Source organism: Gopherus evgoodei, chromosome 17 (genome assembly GCF_007399415.2).
Source record: "Gopherus evgoodei ecotype Sinaloan lineage chromosome 17, rGopEvg1_v1.p, whole genome shotgun sequence".
Classification (NCBI taxonomy): domain Eukaryota; kingdom Metazoa; phylum Chordata; order Testudines; family Testudinidae; genus Gopherus; species Gopherus evgoodei.
The window spans coordinates 865,600-892,633 of NC_044338.1; the positions used below are offsets into that span (position 1 = coordinate 865,600).

Sequence of the window (27,034 nt, forward strand, 5' to 3'; positions counted from 1 at the left end):
ACTGGGTCGATGACGTGAACTGGAGTCTATAAAAATGAGACTAGCAAAACCAAAACTCCAAACCGACTTGCTATTTCTGTCACTAATGCAGTCCTGGCAGTGCCCAGGTTATCAAACTGCAGCCCATGCAACATGTGTTGTGTACCCAAGGAATGGAGGCAGATCACATGGCTCTGGCTCCTCCTCCTTGTTTTCAAATGCTACTTCACATTGAAAGAAGCTAGAACCCGTTAAATAATTCCCTAATATTAACTTCCCATGTAAACAACAGCCGCAGTTGCCACAGGGATGTTATGAGATCATGAATGGAGGCAAGTGGTCTGAGACCCTCTAACTAGAGACTTAAATACAGTGTCGGGTTTAAGGGGACGAACCCCCCGGCAGCTGCTCGACATTGTACCTGATGAGTCTGCAGGACTCGGTCGGTACCACTGCTCTCTAAATACCAAGCGGTGCTGGAGAGGTGCTGTTCTTCCTAGAGTCCGTTGCTGGCTGGAACAATGTCTTCATCTCACACACACACACACATGGACACCGGCAGTGCCTCTGCACTGATAAACCTCCACTCTAGCACACACAAGGAGTAGACAGGGTCTCCTACTTGATGACCTGAGCAAAAGCCCCCTGTAGTGCTATGGCAGGTACCATATAGGCCTCAGGGGTTTGTCTGCTCCATTTCACACCCAACAAGCCTCTCTACTGCGCAGCAGCCAAGCCTGCTCACCTACATGGAGCTCCGCATTGATGGACCAGTGATGCAGCCCCATGCTTAGCCTCCCTGTCTGTGCTGGGAATCTGGTGGCAGAACAGCCCTCCTGGCTTCATCTGCAAGACTCCTAAGAAGCTGCTTGTGAAGCCAAGGCAAGCTCAGAAACATCAGCCAGGCCAGGTAGACCTTTTCCAGAGCCCATGATGCAGGTGCACAAACTGGGAAGCAAACAGAAAACAGCTGTAGGTGCTTAAAAATACAGGGAGCAAAACAGAGGCTTTCTGCACCAAATGGAGCATTTTCTGTTTCACAACTTTTCAATCTTGCTCTGCGCAAAGAAGATTGTCTTCTAATATCTCCCTGCCACTGCTGCCCTGCATCCGCCACTCATGTCACCCCCATCCATAATCATTCAGCACCAGTGCAGAGGACTGCCCAGATCAGCATTCTGCTGGCCTGGCCGCACCCTGCCATCCACCTGGGCAAGCCGTCCCATGAATGGAACAAACCCCAGCTGATGGCAGAGCTATGCCTGCCCAGAACCAGGCTCTTGGCCTGGATCAGCAATGGAACCTCAGCTTCCTAGTCACCTGTGATCAGTGAACAGAATATTTCTGAGCATGTCCATCTGACCCTAGGGTACATCTAAAGAAATGGTGTTTCACCCACGAAAGCTTACACCCAAATAAATCCATTAGTCTTTAAAGTGCCACCAGACTCCTTGTTTTTGCGGATACAGATTAACACAGCTAACCCCCAGGTTTGCTGAGTTGGGAAATGAAGATGGAGCACAGCAGGCTGCTGAAGGAGAGAGGGCAAGGAAAAAGAGACGAGCAGCTAGTCCTGCAGAAGGAGGGGAGGAGTCAATGGAGGCGGCACCAAGTATGAGCCCTAGGAGGATTGTAAGGGTGAATACTGTGACGAACTGAGAAAGTTCTTAATGTTTTCTCTGAGTACTGTGTTGGTGCCTCAGTGTCCCCATAGCAGTTCTTAAGTATCTGGCAGAGCCAAGGGCCAGTGCACCTAAATGCCTGACACTCTGTCTCCTAGCAACTGATGGCCTGGGCCCTCCCCTGCAAAGGTGCCAGCTGAAGGTGTTGGAGACAAAGAGATCAGGTGACCTCCTGGCCCGGGAAAGGAGCTGAGCAGAGAGGAGGGGCTGGGAGGGGTTGTTAGTCTGGAGCTGGCTGGGGTCAAGGGTGGAGGGCAGACCTGGGGGTCTGGCTCACTGCCCCCCAGAATGGACCCAGCCGAGGGGTCCGGTTTGCTGTATCTACAAGCTCTGTTTTAGACCCTGTTCCTGTCATCGAATAAACCTCTGTTTTACTGGCTGGCTGAGAGTCACGTCTGACTGCAAAGTGGGGGTGCAGAACCCGGTGGCTTCCCCAGGACCCCACTGGGGTAGACTCGCTGTGGGAAGCGCACGGAGGGGCAGAGGATGCTGAATGCTCCAAGCAGAGACCCAGGAGGTGAAGCTGTGTGAGCTTCTTGCCCTGAACAAGTCTGCTCCAAGGGAGAGGAGGCTCCCCAAAGTCCTGACTGGCTTGGTGGGGAGCAGTTCCGGAGCATCGCCCGGGGACTCCGTGACAAATACAAATCGAGAGGACTTGCGGCAAGCTGGTGTGGGGGATAGACCAGAGAATCACACTGTCGCCAGGAAAAGGCAAGTCAACGTGATTGGAGACTCTTTACTGAGAAGAATAGACAGGCCTGTAACTAGACCTGATCAGGAGAACAGAAGGGTGTGCTGTCTGCCAGGGGCTAAGATACAGGATGTGGACCAGAGGCTGAATAGGATCCTAGCGGGAGCGGGAAAGAATCCATTGATTGTCCTTCATGTGGGAACGAATGATACGGCTAGTTACTCGCTGGACTGTATCAAGGAAGATTATGCCAGACTGGGGAAGACGCTCAAAGAAATCGAGGCTCAGGGGATCTTCAGTGGGATTCTGCTGGTTCCTAGAGCAGGGCGACGGAGTGACAAGATTATGGCGATCAACAGATGGCTCAGGCATTGGTGTTACAAGGAGGGCTTTGGGATGTACGGTCATTGGGAAGCGTTTACGGACAGACAACTGTTCGCTCAGGATGGACTTCATCTAAGTAAGGAGGGAAATAGAATTCTAGGATGGAGGCTCGCCGACCTCATCAAGAGAGCTTTAAACTAGGAAGTTGGGGGAGATGGTTGGGAGATGTTCAGGAGATCTCCACGCCGGAATATAACCTGGAGAGGGAAGTAAACAAAGTGAGAGGGGATAGCCTTGCGGACCAAAGAATTGATCCAAGGAGGAATAGTGGAGTAGAAACCAGATTAACGGGTGATGCTGGTGGTAGAAGGTCTGTGCACGACGGGGGAAAGAATGTAACTGACGCTAAACGCCAAAAATTAAAATGTCTGTACACTAATGTGAGGAGCCTAGGTAACAAGATGGAGGAACTGGAGCTACTGGTACAGGAAGTGAAACCGGATATTATAGGGATAACAGAAACCTGGTGGAATAGTACTCATGACTGGAGTACAGGTATTGAAGGCTATGTGCTGTTTAGAAAAGACAGGAAGAAAGGCAAAGGTGGTGGAGTAGCCTTGTACATCAATGATGAGATTAACTGTAATGAAATAAGAAGCGATGGAATGGATAAGACAGAGTCTATCTGGGCAAAAATCACACTGGGTAAAAAAGCAACTAGAGCTTCCTCTGAGATAGTGCTTGGGGTGTGCTATAGACCGCCGGGATCTGATTTGGATATGGATAGAGACCTCTTTAATGTCTTTAATGAAGTAAACACATAGGGGAAATGTGTGATTATGGGAGACTTCAACTTCCCGGATATAGACTGGAAGACGAGTGCTTGCAAGAATAATAGGGGTCAGATTTTTCTGGATGTGATAGCGGATGGATTTCTTCATCAAGTAGTTGAAGTACCTACAAGAGGGGATGCCATTTTAGATTTGGTTTTCATGAGCAGTGAGGACCTCGTAGAAGAAATGGTGGTAGGGGATAACCTTGGTTCGAGTGATCATGAGCTGATTCAGTTCAAACTAGATGGAAGGATAAACAAATGTAGATCTCAGATTAGGGTTTTCGATTTCTCGAGGGCTAATTTTAAAGAGTTAAGGAAATTAGTTAGGGAAGTGGATTGGATGGAGGAACTTGCGGATTTAAATGCGAAGGAGGCCTGGAATTACTTTAAGTCGCAGCTGCGGAAATTGTCGGAAGCCTGCATCCCAAGAAAGGGGAAAAAAACCATGGGCAGGAGTTGTAGGCCAAGCTGGATGAGCAAGCAACTCAGAGAGGGGATTAGGAGAAAGCAGAAAGCTTACAGGGAGTGGAAGAAAGGCGGGATTAGCAAGGGAAGCTACCTTGGTGAGGTCAGAACATGTAGGGATAAAGTGAGGAAGGCTAAAAGCCGCATTGAACTGGACCTCGCAAAGGGAATCAAAACCAATAGTAAAAGGTTCTACAGCCACATAAATAAGAAGAAAACAAAGAAAGAAGAAGTGGGGCCGCTATACACTGAGGATGGAATGGAGGTTAAGGATAACCTAGGCATGGCCCAATATCTAAATAAGTACTTTGCCTCAGTTTTTAATAAGACTAGTTTAGCGATGATGGAGGGATGATAAGCGGGAATGTGGATATGGAGGTGGATATTACCGCAACTGAGGTAGAGGCCAAACTTGAACAGCTTGATGGGACAAAATCGGAGGGCCCGGACAATCTCCATCCGAGGATATTAAAGGAACTGGCGTGTGAAATTGCGAGCCCGTTAGCGAGAATTTTTAAGCAATCGATAAACTCGGGGGTTGTGCCGTACAACTGGAGGATTGCTAACGTAGTCCCTATTTTTAAGAAAGGGAATAAAAGCGATCCGGGTAATTATAGGCCTGTTAGCTTGACGTCTGTAGTATGTAAGGTCTTGGAAAAAATTTTAAGGGAGAAAGTAGTCAAGGACATAGAGGTCAATGGTAATTGGGACGAATTGCAACATGGATTTACTAAAGGTAGATCGTGCCAAACCAATCTGATCTCCTTCTTTGAGAAGGTGACGGATTACTTAGATAAAGGAAATGCGGTAGATCTAATTTACCTCGATTTCAGTAAGGCGTTTGACACGGTTCCGCATGGGGAACTGTTCGTTAAATTGGAAAAGATGGGGATGAATATGAAAGTTGTAAGGTGGATAAGGAACTGGTTAAAGGGGAGACTCCAGCGGGTCGTATTGAAGGGTGAACTGTCAGGCTGGAAGGAGGTTACTAGTGGAGTCCCTCAAGGATCGGTTTTGGGACCGATCTTATTTAACCTTTTTATTACTGACCTTGGCACAAAGAGCAGGAATGTGCTAATAAAGTTTGCAGATGACACAAAGTTGGGGGGTATTGCTAACACGGAGAAGGACAGGGATACTATTCAGGAAGATCTGGACCACCTTGTAAACTGGAGTAAGAGTAATAGGATGAAATACAATAGTGAAAAGTGCAAGGTCATGCACTTAGGGATTAATAATAAGAATTTTAGATATACGTTGGGGACGTATCAGTTGGAAGCGACGGAGGAGGAGAAGGACCTTGGGGTATTGGTCGATAGCAGGATGACTATGAGCCGCCAATGTGATACGGCTGTTAAAAAAGCAAATGCGATTTTAGGATGCATTAGGCGAGGTTTTTCCAGCAAGGATAAGGAGGTGTTAGTACCGTTATATAAGGCGCTGGTGAGACCCCATCTGGAATATTGTGTGCAGTTCTGGTGTCCCATGTTCAAGAAGGATGAATTCAAACTGGAACAGGTCCAGAGACGGGCTACTAGGATGATCCGAGGAATGGAAAACCTGCCTTATGAAAGGAGACTCAAAGAGCTTGGCTTGTTTAGCCTGGCCAAAAGAAGGCTGTGGGGGGATATGCTTGCTCTATATAAATATATCAGGGGGGTTAACGTTAGGGAGGGAGAGGAATTATTTAAGTTTAGTTCTAATGTAGGCACGAGGATGAATGGGTACAAACTGGATATTAGGAAGTTTAGACTTGAAATTAGACGAAGGTTTCTAACCATTAGGGGAGTGAAGTTTTGGAACAGCCTTCCGAGGGAAGTAGTGGGGGCAAAAGACTTATCTGGCTTCAAGACTAAGCTTGATAAGTATATGGAGGGGATGTTATGATAGGATAGTTTAATTTGGGCAATTGATCTTGGATTATCACCAAATAAGTCTGCTCAATGGTCTGCGGGGAGATGTTGGATGGGATGGGAACTGAGTTACTGCAGAGAATTCCTTCTTGGGTGCTGGCTGGTGAGTCTTGCCCACATGCTCAGGGTTTAGCTGATCGCCATATTTGGGGTTGGGAAGGAATTTTCCTCCAGGGCGGATTGGCAGGGGCCCTGGAGGTTTTTCGCCTTCCTCTGCAGCGTGGGGCATGGGTCGCTTGCTGGTTGATTCTCTGCAGTTTGAGGTCTTCAAACCAGTTTTGAGGATTTCAATAACTCAGTCCTGGATTAGGGGTTGTATAAAAGTGGATGGGTAGGGTTCTGTGGCCTGCCTTGTGCAGGAGGTCAGACTAGATGATCATATTGGTCCCTTCTGACCTATGAGTCTATGAGTCTATGAGTCTATACTATGCACAAGGATGGTGAGTTTCCATAAAGACATCCTTAACTGGGAATCTGACCAGGGTGGTTTCTTTGAAGGTACGATCCAGCATGAAAATCCACATCTTGCACCTTTCCAGCATGCACTGTGAGGTCATGGCTACTCAGAGGCTCCCTTTCTGAGTCATGCATGGGGCAAACGGAGCTGTTACAAGAAGTGGTGCTAACCTGCCCTCTGAGCTTACCCTTGGTGTTGTGGGCTCACCAATACCACCAGGTTTGCACTTGCTGTGATGTGTCAGCCTGCCTGTTGTACATGCCTATGAAATCCCTTGGCCAGTGCTCCAGCTGTGTATGCACACCCTTCTGCACACGGTCAGTACATTGCAACAGCTGTGCTCGCAGTGGGTGCATTACACTAATATACCACTCTACGCAGACCTTTCCCATGGGCACCACGGCACATGCACACTCATACACACTCTGCCAAAATCCTTACTTAGCAGCTGTTTTTCTAAACAAACTATAACTTGGGTGGTTTCAGTTTTGCTTCTCCATGTACTCAGAGTGATTAGACAGTAAAATCACCAGGGTTCACACCGTTTGCCTGTGCAGCTATTTGTATAACTGTTGCCCGCCTCCTCCCTCCCACACTGTTACATCCACTTGTTGCATCTTGTCTTAAATTAGACTGTAACCTCTTTAGGGCAGGGACTATTTGTATTTGTATGTCTGTAAAGCACCTAGCGCCCCAGAGCCCCAATCCACAATACAAATAAATACAATATAATAATGAACTGTGCACTCTGTCACAGACTCATCACTGATCGATCACACAGCTGGAAGAAAAAATCTCTAGTTGATAATCGTATATAGTTTCTAAATTCTGAGTTGACAACCCTAGTTGATTTATGTGTTTAATAATATTAAACACTTGTACAGCTCTTCACAAACACTGACAGAGTCTCAGCTCCTTTATGTGTCAGGTAAAGTAATTGTTACTATCCCTGTTTCACAGAGGTGGCATGTGGAAGATTCAGCGACTTACTCAAGGCCCCCCATTAAGTCAGTGTCAGAGCTGGAACCAGAATTTAGGAGTTGCTGGCTCAGTGCGGTGCTCAGACCAATGGTATTCATACCGTGTGCCTCAGACAATGTGCAAGACACAAACCAGTTAGCATGTTATAAACACTGTACAGAAACTCACTCTGAACCCTGGGCAGATAGGTCAGAATGATTATCCCCATTTTACAGACTAAGAGACAGGCATTAAGCGATTTGCCCAAGATCACACAGCAAGGGGTGGCAAAGGCAGAATAAGAACTCAGGTATCCTGGCTCCCAGCAAAGTGCTCATTCCTACAGACTACACTGCTTGTTCCTTTGTTCAATTTTTTATATAATTCCCTTCTTTTAAAGAGTGTTTTTTTCCACTGTGCTATTCAGGAGCAGGCTGTTTACACAGGGATAAACCTAGTAATCTCGGGACACTAAACTTGTAATCTAGGCTGATGGTTTCATTCCACATTTCAGCTGAGTATCTTGGGTGGGCCCCTGTAGCTGGTTAGGCAGTGAAGGAGCATATCTAACAATCAAGTCTGCACACGGGATGGCTCAGGGGATTGATAATGGGTTACAGCTCCAGCTTTTCAACTCTAGCTTTCTGCTTCAAATGTAGCTCAAGTTCTTAGCTGTCAGAAGCTGTTATCACTCAAAGGCTGTTCAGTGGCTTGTGTAAGAGGAAGTCCCAATGCAGTTTCTAGAGGATGAATGTCCACCTCAAAACTGGCACACTTCATAGAATCATAGCAATGTACGAAGGGACCTCAAAAGATCATCAAGTACAGACCCCTGCTCTGAGGCAGGATCAGATAAACTCAGACCCTCCCTGACAGGAGTTTGTCCAATCTTATTCTTAAAACCTCCAGGGATGGTGATTCCACACCTCCTTTGGTAACCAATTCCAGCATCTCACTACCCTTAGAGTTAGGAAGTTTTTCCTAATATCTAACCTAAAACTCCCTTGCTGCAGATTAAGACCATTACTTCTTGTCCTACCTTCAGTGGACATGGAGAACAATAAATCATTATCCTCTTTATAACAACACTTAGCCTATGTGAAGATTGTTATCAGGTTCCTCCTCTTTTCTCAAGACTAAACATGCCTCATTCTTTTAATCTTTCCTCATAGGTCAGGTTTTGTAAACCTTGATCATTTGTGTTGCTCTCCTCTGGATTCTCCTCAGTTTGTCCACATCTTTCCTAAAGGTTGGCACCCACAATTGGACACAGGACTCCAACTGAAGCCTCACCAGTGCCAAGTAGTGTGGAACAATTGCCTCCCATGTCTTACATATGATATTCCTGTTAATACGCCTGAAAATGATGTTAGCCTTATTTGCAGCTCATGTTCAATTTGTGATCCACTTTACTCCCTGATTCTTTTGAGCATATGACCACCTAGCTAGTTATTCCCAATTTTGTAATTGTGCATTTTATTGTTCCTTTCTAAGTGGAGTACTTTGCATTTGTCTTCGTTGAATTTCATCTTGTTGATTTCAGTCTAATTCTCTGATTTGTCAAGGTCATTTTGAATTCTAACCCTGTCCTCCAAAGTGCTCCTAACCCTTTCCATCTTGGTGTCATCCTCAAATGTTATCGGAACGCTCGCCACTCCATTATCCAAGTCATGAATGAAAATACTGAATAGTCTAACCCCAGGACCGACCCTATGGGACCCCATCAGATATGTCCTCCCAGTTTGACTGCAAACCATTGTAACTACTCTTTTGAGTATGGTCTTTCAACCAGTTATGCATCCACCTATCCACATCTCTGCAGAAGAGCTAGAGATTGAGTGGATCGGACAGAGACTATACTCCCTTGTACACCTGACAGAGCCATGAGGGAGGTCTGCTCCGCAAACACCCATGCTGTACCTACTCCATGGATAATAGGCATTCATTCTCCAAGACCAGCATGCTAGGGAAAGGTGTATTGAAAATCACTTGGAAGCAAAGAGTAAAGCATACATCTAAAAGAGAGAAGCAGTTCTCTGGCATGGGGTAGGTTTTATTTTTTAATGTAGCTCTTTGATCCTGCTCAGAAGTTTGGAGTGTTCTAAATAGTCTTGCAGTAATGGCTGAGTGGGCTGAGTGCAGGTGAGATGGCCATGGGTACACATGCTGCATAATCTAGCAAATGGATCTTGCTGCAAAATAGGTGATCTACCGAAATACAGATACATTTGGTCTACAGGACAGTGGGCCTTTGTTCCGAGCGGCCTGTACTCTGCAGAGCAAATGGCTGTAGACGCTTCTTAGTGTAAGGGCCATGATGGGAACCGGCTTGTGTCATATGCCACATCTAGGGAGGAGACACAAAATGCAGCTGAGGGACTATTTTTAGAATACAGGTATCCCTAGCAATGTCTGAGCAGAGAATGTTACTGCTGCCCTGTAGAACTAGCTAGCACATCCCAAGGGTCAATTCTCTGTTCTCGCTCACACTTACCTAAGCTCTACCGTTAAACTTCGTGGCCACTTCACAGTGATGAGCCTCCACTCTGCACATTCCAACACCTCTAACGACTCCCGCCTGACTGCCTTCAGCTTGCACTGAACAAATAAAGTTGTGGCTTCGTCTCAGTTCTCCTAACAGAACTGACCTCTCCTAGGCAGAAAGATCTCTTAGATCTTTTATACAAGAACCATATTTTAGTAGCTGTTTCTCCAAGGTCCGGCTCAATGGGTCCTCAATCTCAAATGAGGCCTATGTTCTACTCTGATGAAAATGTTGTTATTAAATAAGGTCCCAGGCAAGAAAATAACCCTTGAGCTCAGCCCCATCCCTCTCCCCTCCTTGAGCTCAGCCCCATCCCTCTCCCCTCCTTGAGGAAAACTGCCCAGGATTATCCCTTTTCCTTCCGTCTCTTTACACCTGAAGCTGGCTGTAAAGAGAAACTGACTTAAATGTCTGGTCCCTTCCCCTTTGTAGCCAGGCCCTCTGATGCAGAATGAACAAGGATTGATCCTAGTCATTTTCTCTCTGCAAGTTATTAACAAAAAGAGCCTTCTGCAAAGGGAAATGGGCAGCTCAGATTGGCCCCTTTAGCGCCTTCCCTACACCAGCAACTCCAGCCTGCCTGTCTTCCTGGCTCCCTTCCATGTACCAGCTGAGCAACAACATGAAATTAACTTAATGTCATTTTGCTGCTCATCTGGCACATGAAGCTTTCAGCTAAGCAGGAGAGGAGCTAAAAAGACATGTCAATGGACTGAACGAGCCACACAAACAACTTCAACCCCTGGACTCTGTTGTCCATGTTCTTGGCATCCTCCTTGACCTTGAACTCACCTCTCCTCCCCAGTCTCCTAGTCTGCACATCTGACTATTGCCACCTCTGGAAGAACGCATGGATACAGCATGGCTTTTGCTCCACTTCTCCTGACATGCTCACCAGGCTTTGTTCCGTTGTCACTGTGATTTAGTCCTGCAGTGCCTCGCTCTTTACAGACTGATAACGCTGTCAACGTCCCTGCTCCAAAAAGCTTGCAGGCATTGGGACACCATGGCAAAGAGAGCAGCTCAGATGCTCCGACAGATTAGCTCGCCTCTTGCCATGACAATTGTAACTCCCTGCTCTGTAGCTCCAAGCTCTGGTCTGTGCGGAATGCTGCCACCCACCGGGGTGCTGGAAATAGCGGTGCGGGAGGTGCTGCCCCTCCCGGGCTTGAAGTGGTTCCATCATACGTAGGGTTTAAAGTTTGGTTCAATGGCTCTCAGCCAGGGCCGGCTCTAGCAATTTCACCGCCCCAAGCATGGCGGCATGCCGAGGGGGGCACTCTGCCGCTCGCTGGTCCCGCGGTTCCGGTGGACCTGCCACAGGCGTTTCTGCAGAGGGTCCGATGGTCCTGCGGCTCCGGTGGACCTGCCGCAGGCGTTTCTGCGGAGGGTCCGATGGTCCCGCGGCTCTGGTGGACCTGCCGCAGGCATGTCTGCGGGAGGTCCACCAGAGCCGCGGGACCAGTGGACTGTCCGCAGCCACACCTGCAGCAGCTCCACCGGAACCGCCTGCTGCCCTCCCAGCAACCGGCAGAATGCGCCCCGCGGCGTGCTGCCCCAAGCACGTGCTTTGCACCCTGTGGCCTGGAGCTGGCCCTGCTCTCAGCTCCCCCACTATACACATTGTCCCACTGCTCACGTATGTGCAGTCACATGGCACAGCATCCCTTCCTCAGACCTCTCCACTGGCTCCTGTTCACTGTGAGAGCCAGCTGAAAACCTCCCTTTGGGTGTTTAAAACCCTTGATGGGCTTGTGCCAGCCCACCCCCTCACCCACCTCTCTTCTAGCATTGGCCTCCTCAGTGTCCCTGCCCACAGTCTGCCCAGTCGCGGAGAGCCTTCTCTCTGCTGTTCCTGCTCCTGGTACCCGCTGTGTCTCTTCTGCTGCATCTCAGCTGGAAACCTTCATCCCCCCATCTGCCCCAGGCTGTTCTCAGCAAGGTGTCCAGGAGGTACACGTTGGAACAGGATACTGTGAACAGTAGTGCTAGACTGGGGGGCATTGTCATGGACTGGAATAAACTCCCTCCCAGGGATTTCCACCTTGGCGTCCCCAGGGGACCCTAGCAGTGACAACCAGCTCTGTTATGTGGGAGGCAAAACAAAAAGCCACCATTTAACCCTCTTCACTCATAAGGGAAACTGCCCAAGTGCGTGTCTCCTGGCCCCTGGAATGGCCTCCAGAAACCTCTCTGTCCCTGGCCACAGCCTGCTGGCTGCTTCCTGAGACATCCCATGGAGTGGGTATGGGGAACCCAGAGGAGGCCACAGCCCACGCCAGCTCCAAATTGCCAGGTTCCTCTGACATGGAGCTGCATTGATGCCCTAGGGAAATCAGTGTGGCTCTAGTGCACTGCAGAAAGTTCCGTGCTTCCCTCAGCCATTCCCCACAGGGAGGGAGCGCCTGGGAGTCACCTCCTCACTCCCTCTTGTTGTGGGGAAGGGCAGACTGGCCCCTCCTGCGCACACACTCCCAACCTGTCTCATGGGGTCTGTTTGGTTTCATTCCTTTCCAGAAGAATTACATGGCCTCACCGGGGAAGCACTTGGGACTGTACACATGTACCAGCCTGTCTGTGCCACAGCACTGCAGACTTGCCAAGGAATTGGTCCTATTGAAGCAGCCATACAGGGACCATCTGGCTACAGAAGCCCAGAGAATGGAATGCATCTTGCAGGAATGCAGGCCTTAATCTAGCTGCTTGTTGAATTATTCAGCAATGGCATTAACTTATAAATGAGTGTGTTTGACTGATTTTGTGGTTGATGTACAGATAAATTCTAATGAAAGACAGCTACAAGATTTTAAATTATTAATTAGATTGCCACTTAACAAAGCCTATTTGGCACTCTATTTCCTTGCTTAACAAGACAAAAACTTTAAGAATAGGTTCTGTATAAGCCCAGAGGCTGTTGATTTGCATTTTGTTTTTCTAGCTCTGAAAATGACAGCTGTAGATCTTGATCTTAACAGGCTAGTCCTGGTGAAATGAAACCCTTTTACCAGACCTTCCTTCCTGTTTGTGGGGAGCAGCTCCACCTAGTCTCTGCATCTCATTTCCTCTCCATTTTTCAGACCAGGGCAGTGCTTTGCTATCCCCAGGAGTGCCTGGGTGATGGAGGGGCTGGAAACCAGGGCAGCTGCTATTTCTCTCTGCTCTGAGCATTGTCAGCAGCTCCGGCACACTTAGGATTCTGAGCAAGTTTTGTTTTCTGATGGGTTCCGTTTGCAGGGATGGTGCTCGCCAGAGGACACAGCACACTGAGCACCTAACCCCAGCGGCAACAACAAATTTGTTTTGACTAAGAAGCTGCACAAAGTCCTCCTGGAAGTCAGAGCACTAAAGCTCAGAACCCAAGGCCCTGCAGCTGCAAGGTGCCTTTACGCCTCAGCAGAGAAACTCCTTCCTGTGCTCCAGGCTCTCCAAGTGGGATCCCGAGTTCTCACCTGTGCAGCATTCCAGGAAGTCCTCACCCTGGGCAAGCTTTAGTGCTGGTGCCACCAGCTATGCACTGAGAGACGAGACCAGTGTCCTTTATTCCTGATACCCTGGGCGCACATCTAACCTATACATCAAAGTCCTTTTCCACACTCACCCTGCATCGGACAGGGTAGGCGAGAGTGCCTAGTGGAAGGGCTCAATTGCTCAGTGTGGGCCAGCTGCAGCCAAGAACTTCCAGAAGAGGGGACCAATAGGAGGGAGTGGAGCCACAGCCCCTGGAAACCTCCCCAAGTCCCCAGGATGCCTCAGTGGCCACCCGTGGCCTGCTTCAGAGCCTCAGGGCTTGGTGCAGACTTTGGCCAGCTCCTGGCCTCCTGGCTACCAAGTCTTGGCCTGTCCCAGGACTCTACCACGCCACATAGCCTGCCCAGCCATTACTTTCTGCATAGCCAGTGGCTGGCATTGGTGCATGTGTGAGGAGGGAGAGGATCCAGACTTTGGCTTCTTCCTTTGTAGTGATGTCAAAAATCTTGCCCTATGATGTCCTAGTTTGTTGCCATGGAAATAGTTGTGATGTCACCTGCCCAGAGTTGTGACAACTGCAGGATTACATAGGCACAGAGGGGTGCAGCTGTGGGGGGATTTTTGGGATATGTGAGGGGAGCTGAGACTTTTCCCTTGAATAACACTAAACATTAGCAGTAGCTGGAAGGTTCCCCCAGCTCACTGCCAGTCCCAGAAGCCCCCTTCTTACAACAGAGTCCCGCCCCCTGCCCTCTCTTCCTGTGCTTTTATTGCCCTCCGCTGGGGCCAGTCATTAGGAATTAAAAACCAGCCTGTGCCAAGGATCCGCACAGCTCTGCCAAGCAACTCGCCAGTCCTGCTGCTCCCAGAGTCCTCTCCCCTGGCTGCCAGTGGGGAAGAGAGGAGGCCCAAGGGTGTGCGGAGACTCATAGACTCTAGGACTGGAAGGGACCTCGAGAGGTCATCAAGTCCAGTCCCTCATGGCAGGACCAAATACTGTCTAGACCATCCCTGATAGACATTTATCTAACCTACTCTTAAATATCTCCAGAGATGGAGATTCCACAACTTCCCTAGGCAATCTATTCCAGTGTTTAACTACCCTGACAGTTAGGAACTTTTTCCTAATGTCCAACCTAAATCTCCCTTGCTGCAGTTTAAGCCCATTGCTTCTTGTTCTATCCTTAGAGGCTAAGGTGAACAAGTTTTCTCCCTCCTCCTGATGACACCCTTTTAGATACCTGAAAACTGCTATCATGTCCCCTCTCAGTCTTCTCTTTTCCAAACTAAATAAACCCAATTCCTTCAGCCTTCCTTCATAGGTCATGTTCTCAAGACCTTTAATCATTCTTGTTGCTCTTCTCTGGACCCTCTCCAATTTCTCCACATCTTTCTTGAAATGTGGTGCCTAGAACTGGACACAATACTCCAGTTGAGGCCTAACCAGCGCAGAGTAAAGCAGAAGAATGACTTCTCGTGTCTTCTTTACAACACACCTGTTAATGCATCCCAGAATCACGTTTGCTTTTTTTGCAACAGTATCACACTGTTGACTCATATTAAGCTTGTGGTCCACTATGACCCCTAGATCTCTTTCTGCCATACTCCTTCCTAGAGAGGAGTGCCCCTTTCCTTCTTGGAGAGCAAGAGCTCCAGCAGCACCATGTCCAGGTGCCGAGTGCCTCACCTAGCACCCAGGGAATTACATCATCAGCAGCTCACAGAAGCCCTCAGCTCCCCAAGGGGAATCACAGAATGTCAGGGTTGGAAGGGACCTCAGGAGGTATCTCCTCCAACCTCCTGCTCAAAGCAGGACCAATCCCCAGACAGATTTTTGCCCCAGATCCCTAAATGGCCCCTTCAACGATTGAACTCACACCCCTGGGTTTAGCAGGCCAGTGCTCAAACCACTGAGCTATCCCGCCCTGGCAGGGAGGGAGCGCAGCCCGGCTCCCGGCACCTCAGGGGTTAACGAGAAAAGACCCAACTCTCCAGCCTTTGGAAAATTAATGAGCTACCTTGGCAAGTCCTATAATCCCCGCGTCTGGGGCTGTGAAATATTGATTCTGCTCTCGGCCTCCCAGAGGGCTTGGATCAGAAGATGCAGCTTCGGCGGGGCGGGGGCGCGGGGCGCGCCGGGGACACAGACCGCGAGGAACAAAGGGGCAGAGACAAAGCCAGCGAGTTTCCAGCCCCTCGCTCGGTCCCGTGAGCCCCACCCCCGCCCGACTCTTCCCCCACTGAAGTTTGAGGCTGGGGCGATGCGCCCCCGAGCTCCCCGGCCCGGAGCGCAGCTGCCTGGGGCTCCGACCCCCCGGGGCTGCGGAGCCGCCGGACCCCGAGCGCTGCGCCCGGCAGCAGCACCCTGGACAGCAGCCCCGAGCCCTGGCGCGTCCCCGCCGCGGCTCCTAAGTTTGGTGACACGGAGCCAAGTGCCAAAGTTGAGGCCCCGCGGGCGGGCAGGCGCCAGGCGCGGGATCCGGCCCCTCCGGAGCGGTGCGGCCCCTGCCCGGACTCACCTTTGCGGAGCATCTTGGAGCCGGTGCAGCTGGGAAGCAGGCGGCGAAAACCCCGGCGCGGCGCCGATCAGAGCCCGGGGCCGGCTGGCGGGCGGCGGCAGCAGCTAATCCCAGAGCGCCGAGCCGGATCCCGGGGCAGCCCCTGCAGGGGCATCGCGAGCGGGCAGCGGAGCCGAGTCCGGGCTGCGGAGCGCGCAGGGCGGCGGCGCGGTGCTGCCTCCCTCCCTCCCTCTCTCGCTCCCCTGTGACCGGCGCTCGCTCCCCTCGGCGGCTTTTAGGGGGAGCCGCCCCCCTCTGCCTGGAGCCGCCGCCGCCCCCCACCCCCTCGGGCTGCGCCCATAAAGGGCTGAGCGGCGCCGGGTCCCTCTCCCCGCTCCTCCCGCGGCGGCGGCGGGTTGGGCTGGGCTGGGCTGGGCGAGCCCGGCTGCTCCCCTCCAGTCGCTCCCGCCACCCACCTAACATTTGTGAAAGTGCTTCGCTGCCAAGCTCCCACATCCGCCCGGCCGGCCCCTGCCCCTCCTCGGACCCTGCCCTGGGGGGAGCGGACCCTGCCTGGGGCTCTGCCCCCTACCCCTCCTCGGACCCTGCCCTGGGGGATCGGCCCCTGCCTGGGGCTCTGCCCCCTGCCCCTCCTCGGACCCTGCCCTGGGGGATCGGACCCTGCCTGGGGCTCTGCCCCCTGCCCATCCTCGGACCCTGCCCTGGGGGGCTCGGACCCTGCCTGGGGCTCTGCCCCCTGCCCCTCCTCGGACCCTGCCTGGGGCTCTGCCCCCTACCCCTCCTCGGACCCTGCCCTGGGGGATCGGACCCTGCCTGGGGCTCTGCCCCCTGCCCCTCCTCGGACCCTGCCTGGGGCTCTGCCCCCTGCCCCTCCTCGGACCCTGCCCTGGGGGATCGGACCCTGCCTGGGGCTCTGCCCCCTGCCCCTCCTCGGACCCTGCCCTGGGGGGCTCGGACCCTGCCTGGGGCTCTGCCCCCTGCCCCTCCTCGGACCCTGCCTGGGGCTCTGCCCCCTACCCCTCCTCGGACCCTGCCCTGGGGGGAGCGGACCCTGCCTGGGGCTCTGCCCCCTACCCCTCCTCGGACCCTGCCCTGGGGGATCGGACCCTGCCTGGGGCTCTGCCCCCTACCCCTCCTCGGACCCTGCCCTGGGGGGCTCGGACCCTGCCTGGGGCTCTGCCCCCTGCCCCTCCTCGGACCCTGCCCTGGGGGGAGCGGACCCTGCCTGGGGCTCTGCCCCCTGCCCCTCCTCGGACCCTGCCCTGGGGGATCGGACCCTGCCTGGGGCTCTGCCGCCTGCCCCTCCTCGGACCCTGCCCTGGGGGGCTCGGACCCTGCCTGGGGCTCTGCCTGGGGCTCTGCCCCCTGCCCCTCCTCGGACCCTGCCTGGGGCTCTGCCCCCTGCCCCTCCTCGGACCCTGCCCTGGGGGCTCGGACCCTGCCTGGGGCTCTGCCCCCTGCCCCTCCTCGGACCCTGCCCTGGGGGCTCGGACCCTGCCTGGGGCTCTGCCCCCTGCCCCTCCTCGGACCCTGCCCTGGGGGATCGGACCCTGCCTGGGGCTCTGCCCCTTGCCCCTCCTCGGACCCTGCCCTGGGGGATCGGACCCTGCCTGGGGCTCTGCCCCCTGCCCCTCCTCGGACCCTGCCCTGGGGGATCGGACCCTGCCTGGGGCTCTGCCCCCTGCCCCTCCTCGGACCCTGCCCTGGGGGGATTGGACCCTGGCTGGGGCTCTGCCCCCTGCCCCTCCTCGGACCCTGCCCTGGGGGCTCGGACCCTGCCTGGGGCTCTGCCCCCTGCCCCTCCTCGGACCCTGCCCTGGGGGGTTCGGACCCTGCCTGGGGCTCTGCCCTCTGCCCCTCCTCGGACCCTGCCCTGGGGGATCGGACCCTGCCTGGGGCTCTGCCCCCTGCCCCTCCTCGGACCCTGCCCTGGGGGGCTCGGACCCTGCCTGGGGCTCTGCCCCCTGCCCCTCCTCGGACCCTGCCCTGGGGGGCTCGGACCCTGCCTGGGGCTCTGCCCCCTGCCCCTCCTCGAACCCTGCCCTGGGGGATCGGACCCTGCCTGGGGCTCTGCCCCCTGCCCCTCCTCGGACCCTGCCCTGGGGGATCGGACCCTGCCTGGGGCTCTGCCCCCTGCCCCTCCTCGGACCCTGCCTGGGGCTCTGCCCCCTACCCCTCCTCGGACCCTGCCCTGGGGGGAGCGGACCCTGCCTGGGGCTCTGCCCCCTACCCCTCCTCGGACCCTGCCCTGGGGGATCGGACCCTGCCTGGGGCTCTGCCCCCTACCCCTCCTCGGACCCTGCCCTGGGGGGAGCGGACCCTGCCTGGGGCTCTGCCCCCTGCCCCTCCTCGGACCCTGCCCTGGGGGGAGCGGACCCTGCCTGGGGCTCTGCCCCCTGCCCCTCCTCGGACCCTGCCCTGGGGGGCTCGGACCCTGCCTGGGGCTCTGCCCCCTGCCCCTCCTCGGACCCTGCCCTGGGGGGAGCGGACCCTGCCTGGGGCTCTGCCCCCTACCCCTCCTCGGACCCTGCCCTGGGGGATCGGACCCTGCCTGGGGCTCTGCCCCCTGCCCCTCCTCGGACCCTGCCCTGGGGGATCGGACCCTGCCTGGGGCTCTGCCCCCTGCCCCTCCTCGGACCCTGCCCTGGGGGATCGGACCCTGCCTGGGGCTCTGCCCTCTGCCCCTCCTCGGACCCTGCCCTGGGGGATCGGACCATGCCTGGGGCTCTGCCCCCTGCCCCTCCTCGGACCCTGCCCTGGGGGGCTCGGACCCTGCCTGGGGCTCTGCCCCCTGCCCCTCCTCGGACCCTGCCCTGGGGGGAGCGGACCCTGCCTGGGGCTCTGCCCCCTGCCCCTCCTCGAACCCTGCCCTGGGGGATCGGACCCTGCCTGGGGCTCTGCCCCCTGCCCCTCCTCGGACCCTGCCCTGGGGGATCGGACCCTGCCTGGGGCTCTGCCCCCTGCCCCTCCTCGGACCCTGCCCTGGGGGATCGGACCCTGCCTGGGGCTCTGCCCCCTGCCCCTCCTCGGACCCTGCCCTGGGGGGATCGGACCCTGCCTGGGGCTCTGCCCCCTGCCCCTCCTCGGACCCTGCCCTGGGGGGAGCGGACCCTGCCTGGGGCTCTGCCCCCTGCCCCTCCTCGGACCCTGCCCTGGGGGATCGGACCCTGCCTGGGGCTCTGCCCCCTACCCCTCCTCGGACCCTGCCCTGGGGGGCTCGGACCCTGCCTGGGGCTCTGCCTGGGGCTCTGCCCCCTGCCCCTCCTCGGACCCTGCCTGGGGCTCTGCCCCCTGCCTCTCCTCGGACCCTGCCCTGGGGGCTCGGACCCTGCCTGGGGCTCTGCCCCCTGCCCCTCCTCGGACCCTGCCCTGGGGGATCGAACCCTGCCTGGGGCTCTGCCCCCTGCCCCTCCTCGGACCCTGCCCTGGGGGATCGGACCCTGCCTGGGGCTCTGCCCCCTGCCCCTCCTCGGACCCTGCCCTGGGGGATCGGACCCTGCCTGGGGCTCTGCCCCCTGCCCCTCCTCGGACCCTGCCCTGGGGGGAGCGGACCCTGCCTGGGGCTCTGCCCCCTGCCCCTCCTCGGACCCTGCCCTGGGGGGCTCGGACCCTGCCTGGGGCTCTGTCCCCTGCCCCTCCTCGGACCCTGCCCTGGGGGGAGCGGACCCTGCCTGGGGCTCTGCCCCCTGCCCCTCCTCGGACCCTGCCCTGGGGGGAGCGGACCCTGCCTGGGGCTCTGCCCCCTGCCCCTCCTCGGACCCTGCCTGGGGCTCTGCCCCCTGCCCCTCCTCGGACCCTGCCCTGGGGGATCGGACCCTGCCTGGGGCTCTGCCCCCTGCCCCTCCTCGGACCCTGCCCTGGGGGGAGCGGACCCTTCCTGGGGCTCTGCCCCCTACCCCTCCTCGGACCCTGCCCTGGGGGATCGGACCCTGCCTGGGGCTCTGCCCCCTACCCCTCCTCGGACCCTGCCCTGGGGGGCTCGGACCCTGCCTGGGGCTCTGCCCCCTGCCCCTCCTCGGACCCTGCCTGGGGCTCTGCCCCCTGCCCCTCCTCGGACCCTGCCCTGGGGGGAGCGGACCCTGCCTGGGGCTCTGCCCCCTGCCCCTCCTCGGACCCTGCCCTGGGGGATCGGACCCTGCCTGGGGCTCTGCCCCCTGCCCCTCCTCGGACCCTGCCCTGGGGGATCGGACCCTGCCTGGGGCTCTGCCCCCTGCCCCTCCTCGGACCCTGCCCTGGGGGATCGGACCCTGCCTGGGGCTCTGCCCTCTGCCCCTCCTCGGACCCTGCCCTGGGGGATCGGACCATGCCTGGGGCTCTGCCCCCTGCCCCTCCTCGGACCCTGCCCTGGGGGGCTCGGACCCTGCCTGGGGCTCTGCCCCCTGCCCCTCCTCGGACCCTGCCCTGGGGGGAGCGGACCCTGCCTGGGGCTCTGCCCCCTGCCCCTCCTCGAACCCTGCCCTGGGGGATCGAACCCTGCCTGGGGCTCTGCCCCCTGCCCCTCCTCGGACCCTGCCCTGGGGGATCGGACCCTGCCTGGGGCTCTGCCCCCTGCAGCTCCTCGGACCCTGCCCTGGGGGATCGGACCCTGCCTGGGGCTCTGCCCCCTGCCCCTCCTCGGACCCTGCCCTGGGGGGATCGGACCCTGCCTGGGGCTCTGCCCCCTGCCCCTCCTCGGACCCTGCCCTGGGGGGAGCGGACCCTGCCTGGGGCTCTGCCCCCTGCCCCTCCTCGGACCCTGCCCTGGGGGATCGGACCCTGCCTGGGGCTCTGCCCCCTGCCCCTCCTCGGACCCTGCCCTGGGGGGCTCGGACCCTGCCTGGGGCTCTGCCTGGGGCTCTGCCCCCTGCCCCTCCTCGGACCCTGCCTGGGGCTCTGCCCCCTGCCCCTCCTCGGACCCTGCCCTGGGGGCTCGGACCCTGCCTGGGGCTCTGCCCCCTGCCCCTCCTCGGACCCTGCCCTGGGGGATCGAACCCTGCCTGGGGCTCTGCCCCCTGCCCCTCCTCGGACCCTGCCCTGGGGGATCGGACCCTGCCTGGGGCTCTGCCCCCTGCCCCTCCTCGGACCCTGCCCTGGGGGATCGGACCCTGCCTGGGGCTCTGCCCCCTGCCCCTCCTCGGACCCTGCCCAGGGGGATCGGACCCTGCCTGGGGCTCTGCCCCCTGCCCCTCCTCGGACCCTGCCCTGGGGGGAGCGGACCCTGCCTGGGGCTCTGCCCCCTGCCCCTCCTCGAACCCTGCCCTGGGGGGAGCGGACCCTGCCTAGGGCTCTGCCCCCTGCCCCTCCTCGAACCCTGCCCTGGGGGATCGGACCCTGCCTGGGGCTCTGCCCCCTGCCCCTCCTCGGACCCTGCCCTGGGGGATCGGACCCTGCCTGGGGCTCTGCCCCCTGCCCCTCCTCGGACCCTGCCCTGGGGGATCGGACCCTGCCTGGGGCTCTGCCCCCTGCCCCTCCTCGGACCCTGCCCTGGGGGGATCGGACCCTGCCTGGGGCTCTGCCCCCTGCCCCTCCTCGGACCCTGCCCTGGGGGGAGCGGACCCTGCCTGGGGCTCTGCCCCCTGCCCCTCCTCGGACCCTGCCCTGGGGGGCTCGGACCCTGCCTGGGGCTCTGCCCCCTGCCCCTCCTCGGACCCTGCCCTGGGGGGATCGGACCCTGCCTGGGGCTCTGCCCCCTGCCCCGCCTCGGACACTGCCCCGGGGGTGGGGGTCGCACCCGGCCCCTGCCTCGGGCTCTGTCCCGGGTGGGGATCGGACTCTGACCCGCCTCGGACACTGCCCCGGGGGTGGGGGTCGCACCCGGCCCCTGCCTCGGTCTCTGCCCCGGGAGCTCTGGCCACACGAGGGCTCGGGGTGGCTCTGCATCCACTTGCCCGATGGGGGCAGCACCTGCCTCTCGGTGCCCTGGGCTGAGCCTCTGCCTCCCTACCGGGGAGCTTCGGCCCAGGGGAACGCAGCCCCGGGCCGGGCCGGGAGACACGAGTCCCGGCTGCGCGCCAGGCCAGGGGCTGCAGGATGGGGAGGGGGCTGCCCGGGCTCTCCTCGCGCTGACTGACAGCTGCTATAACCATGACAACGTGCCAGGCAAGACCCTCTCCCCATTGCTATGGCAACGCAAGGAGCCAACTCCCCCGGCACGCAGGATGCGCTGGCGCGCGCCGCTCCCGCCCCGTCCCGTCCCGGGGGAGCCGGGCGCACCAGGCCTGTCTGCAGCCCGGTGCCTGGAGCCCCAGCGCCGCGTGTCCCCCGCGCCCGGGACCGGCCGCAAGTGCTGCCCAGGGCGCTGGGAGCCTGGGGCGGGGCTGCTCCAAGGCACGAGCCAGGCCCCTTTCAAACAGCCTCAGTGCGGGACGTGGGGCTGGGGCAGCAGAGACAGACTGGGGGGCAGAGAAGGGAAGCCCTTGGGCAGGTGATCTGGACCCTTCAGGAAAACCAGAGCTGCGGATGGGGCCGAACACCCCGAGCGCCCCGCAGAACCTGGCATTTCCTCCCCATGGCTGCAGGGAAGACTGCCCAAGGAGGAGGGCCCGAGCCTGCACCATGTGAGGCCATGCAGCAGCTAAGCACTAAGCTAGGAATCCGCCTGGCAGTGCCTGCATCTGCTGCGCCCTCCCTGCATCCCTGTCACTGTGCATCGCCTGGGCCCAGTGTCACCTGCCCCTGCTGCTCCCTGGATCCAGCTGGGAGCCAGGCTGCAGTCTGCATGTCTGCAGGGAAAGGCGCATGGGAGTGTCACCTGGGTAGATCTCTCTGTGCCACCCTTCCCCGTCTCCTTTGCTATCCCTTTCTCTCATCCCTTGTTCTCTTTTCCTCTCTTAGCCCATTCCCCGCTGCTCTGTCTCCCCCTCTCCTTTTCTCCACACTACTTTCTAATTAGATGTGAGAGTTAGCAGTCTGGGGTGTGATCAGTGAGAACACAGGGCACATTCCAGCCAGCCTCTTCCACCTTGCAAGTCAGCCAGTTCTTACAGAGGCATTTTTGCACTTGAGTATTGGAGCAAGTTCAGTCTGAAGCCAAGAGAGTGGAGAGCATGGCAGAGCCTCTCTCTGTTTGCAGCTGGGAATCCCCCCACAGCCCCAATGGGATGCAGACACAGGCCTCCCAGGAGATGTCTGAGTGCACAGACACCAAAGAATGAAAGACAGATTTGGGCCTCAGGTTGGAAGATGTAAGGCACTAATCATTCTCTCCACCAAGGGCCTGCTGTGGAGAACTGTGGGGAGCCAGGGTCAGCGGATTAGAGTTTGGGAGCTTCATAAAGTCTCTGTCAACCCAAAAGCTAAGAGAGCTTTTGGCCCACTAGTTGGGGTGATTTGCCTTCTATACAGCTTTGATTGTGGACAAACTGGAAAGAGTCCAAACAAGAGCAATAAATGATCCAGCATGTAGCAAACCTGACCTGTGAGGAAAGCTTGAGACAGCTGAGCAGTTTAGTTTTGAGAAAAGAAGCCAGAGCCTGAAAACAGTCGTCAAATATGTGAAGGGCTGTTTTAAAGAGCACTGTGCTCAATTGTTCTCCATGGCCAGTGAAGGCAGGACAGGAAGTAATGGGCTTAATCTGCAGCATGGGAGATTTAGGTTAGATCTGAGGAAGCACTTGTAACTCTAAGGGGAACTGAGCTCTGGCCCGGGGTATGGAGGGAGGCTGTGGAATTCTCATCCGGGGGGGGTGTTTCAGAACAGGTTGGACAAACACGGCCCAGGGTCAGTCTAGGGTTACTTGGTTCTGCCTCAGCACAACGGCTGCACTAGATGGTTCCTTCCAGCCCCACCTTTCTCTGAGTCTGCAGTGGGAACAGCACGCGTGTGGTTACTGTTCGGTCCCCACACACTGGTAATACTTCCAGAGATGGGGCAGCCCAGTGACTGTACTCGCCTGAAATGGAAACCCCTCCGCAGCCCTGGGAGAAGGAGGGGACTGGGCACGTTGGTGGGATGGTGTGAAATGGGAGTGCGAGATGAGCCCACGACTGGACAAAGTCTGTCCAGAGTGAGCAGGCACTGATTACTCAAGAGCTGAGTAAGACAGAGTGCAGAGGGAAGGGAGTGTGTGGTGCAGCTGTCACTCAACCGGTGTAGGGAAGGGAAGGTCTAATTTAATTAGCTTGTAATCAAATGTCAGAGAAGTCCAAATGCAGCAGCAAGTGTGTCAGTGTGTGACGCCAGCAAGAGGCTCCAGGCCTGCGGGGCTCCAGCAGGGAGATCTCCTGGGACAGCTCCACTCCTCTGGGGCAGCGAAGCTCCAGTGCCCAGGCTGAGAGCCAGAGAAGGCCCTTCACCTGTGCAGTGACCAGGCAGGGGAGAGGAAGCTGAGCCTGAGTGTCCTCAGAGTGCACTGCGGGCCCAGCACGTAGGATAAGGCACCCCCTGACATGATGATTTGCAGGAGAGTGGAGCCTCTGGACTTAAGAGAGGCAAAAAGCAGAGCCCACTGGGGCCCCTTTATGAGAACTGTAATTCCTGTCCCCGGTGCTCCAAGACTAACGTGAGGGGTGCCTTAGAGATAACAGTCGGGCTAGGGAGCAGAGCCCTGAGCACTAGCCAGGTAGGGAATGTGACTGAGGCCCTGATGCACTTCAGCAAACCCTGATCAATCCCCAAAGCTCCTGCCCAGTGGGTCTGTGTTTTCTCCCTCTCCTGCCCCATCACTGCCAGCGGAGTTCTGTAGGTAAATTGTTCTCTTTTCCAGCCAAACTCTTCCTGCTGCCTGATTCGCTCAGTGACATTGCATCCCAGGGTTGTGGTGAAGTAAGTCTCCAGGGAGCCCCTTCTTCCTGCCCTTGTCCCTCCCTGGAGCACAGTCCCATTTGTGAGGTTACAGCTGGATGCTGATGTCACAGACATAGCTGGATTAACTGAATCCAGCCAGTGTGGATCAGGGTCCCATGTCTGAAGGATCCTGACACCTGCCTGGTTTTATCAGACAGGGAGGGCTCCTGCTGAGCATGTGGACCTCATCCTGAGCCTGACAGACAGAGAGAGTTGAATGCCTGTCAGTGCACTGTGTCAAAACAGCAGCCTCCTAAGGGGTAGGGAGCGGGGGGAGGAAAGAGAGAGGATGAGAGAGAAGGGCTTGGGGTGCTGCAGCTGCGGCAATGGCCAGAGCTGGTCCTGAAACCCTCCTTGATAGGGTTTTTGGTCCTTTGCCCCAGAGTGCTTGATCCAGGGATTTCGAGATCAGACCATTCCCAGACAGCTTGTTCCAGCAGAGCTGTGTGGCGCGCAGCTGAGAGGGGGTACGGCACATTGCTCGGGGGATGTCAGGCTTCCATCCGGGCTTTGAGGGAAAGGGTTAGTTGTGTAGGGCCATATGAATTGCTTCCGCAGGTCCACCTTTCTCTAGGGCTCTAATTAGCAGGAGGATATGAGACAGGTTACTCTGGGTTCTGGTGACTGCAGGAAGTTAATCTGTCCAACTGGTGTGACATGCCACGCAACGACAATGTGCCCAGCATTTCTCTGCTCCAGCCAGGGCAGTCATGGAGGAGCTGCTTTCCCTTCAGACAGGGCTGGGACTGAGGACAGGCCATGAGGACGTTTAGTGCTGTGGAGAAGCAGCCTTGTCTATGCACTTTCATAACTTGTTTTGAAATCACAAAGATCCCTGAGAGCAAGTAGGTCCTGGCACATGCTTTGGGATTGGGACCCGAGGGCACGTATGAAGAGAGTCGTGTGTGGTGAAGGACAGCTGCAGCCCCATGTAAGGAAGGGGGCCCCTTCAGGCAGTATTTGGTCACCCATTACACCCCATCTTTGGGTGCTAGGGAACTGGCAGGTCAGGGGGGACTTTCAGTCACCCATTAGCGGTGGTCCCTTGCAGGTAACCTGCCATGTGGCCCAGCCTTGGAGAGGGGATTGGCAAAGGGGAAACCATTCACTGTGAGGGAGCCTCTAGAACAGACATTGTTTTTTGCGGCGATGGGAGGCCCACTCCGGGACGGAGCATGCAGGAGAGGGGCTGTTGGAATTATTACACCTATGGGCAAAGAACCCTCTCTGTCAACACATGGTACCAAGCGTACAGCAGGATCGTTTCTCTGTCAAACAGCTAAGCCAGTGATCATTGGAGACAGATCTCTGAGCAGGGCCTTGAGAACCAGACCCTCTGAAGGTGTTGTCATTGCCATCCCTGTTAATGGTTCCTTTGGCCTTATGGACACACGTCCCCTCAGAGAGTGGGGAGACACCTATGCAGCCCAGACGGGGCCTAGCACCGTTATAAAACCACTTGCCTGACTACACCGCCAGCAAAGCATTGGCCACGTTTGCTACCAAGTTTCTGGAGTCCCAGGAAGTGCTAGTAGCAAAGGCTTGGGCACGCTACACTAGGGAAGCCAGGGTAACCTGCGGCTTCAGAAGTCTCTGGAGGGGTACAGGGTGCCAGTGCTGTCCCTGAGGCTTCTAGCTCCTTCTATTACTCTTTCAGCTTCTGTAGAGGAGGCCAGGTCAGTGGAGAGAGGAGGCAGCCAGGGGGAGCAATGGGCAGGGGGCACGTGAGGGGAGTGTGATGGGGTGCACTCGCCCCGCACTGGATGGGGAAGGGTAAACCTTACACTGAGGGCTGAGGAAACCATGCCCCCTTCACTCTACTGGGCCTGCTCCAGGTGCACCGGTATTAAAGGGAGCATCTAAGCTCACTTGGGGGCTGCCCACCAGGGAGGACGCCCGCACGCCTGCCCACACACCTGCTGGCTCCATCCAAGTAGCAGTCGAAGCCCAAAACTATGAGAGCTGGAGTCGCTGTAACCCAGGCAGATGCCAAAGTACCTACAGGGACCTTGCTGAGTCTGGAGTCCCCAGGGACAGCATAGACCAGAGAACCCAAAGATAACAGATGCTCAGACTGTAACAGTGGGAACTATAGTAGGAAGCAGTCTAGGAGCATTTGATAGGGGCCCAGTTTGTGAACTGGAAATTTGAGTCAGTGTTTTGGTCGGAACCGCCCCCTCTCCTGCTGACTAAGTGGCACACGCCCCTGCCACGACCAGGGCCCTGGGCTGGGGTCCAGTGCAGAGGGAGGGCCCTGACTCTCCTATCTGGGCTGCCATCCCCTTTCTTGTGCATGGTGGCCCCTATCCTGACTGACCCTGGCCACTAGGCCTTCCTGCCCTGCCAACAAGGGCAACTTGGGATGCATTAACAGGTGTGTATTCTGGGATGCATTAACAGGTGTGTTGTAAACAAGACACGAGAAGTCATTC

The 27,034-nt window shown here is 56.8% G+C and overlaps 2 protein-coding genes across 2 annotated transcripts in view; both read right to left on the bottom strand.

The window, feature by feature from the left end:
* RTN4RL1 (reticulon 4 receptor like 1) overlaps window positions 1–15,916 on the bottom strand; it is an 80,432-nt gene extending 64,516 nt beyond the window's left edge. The window contains exon 1 of the mRNA XM_030536271.1: window positions 15,839–15,916. Within this exon, the coding sequence (XP_030392131.1) occupies window positions 15,839–15,851 (13 nt within the window). The 5' untranslated portion in view covers window positions 15,852–15,916. The remainder of the gene's footprint in view (window positions 1–15,838) is intronic.
* Window positions 1–27,034, bottom strand: part of LOC115636335 (protein ABHD15-like) — a 575,307-nt gene that overhangs the window by 201,830 nt on the left and 346,443 nt on the right. The window lies entirely within an intron of this gene.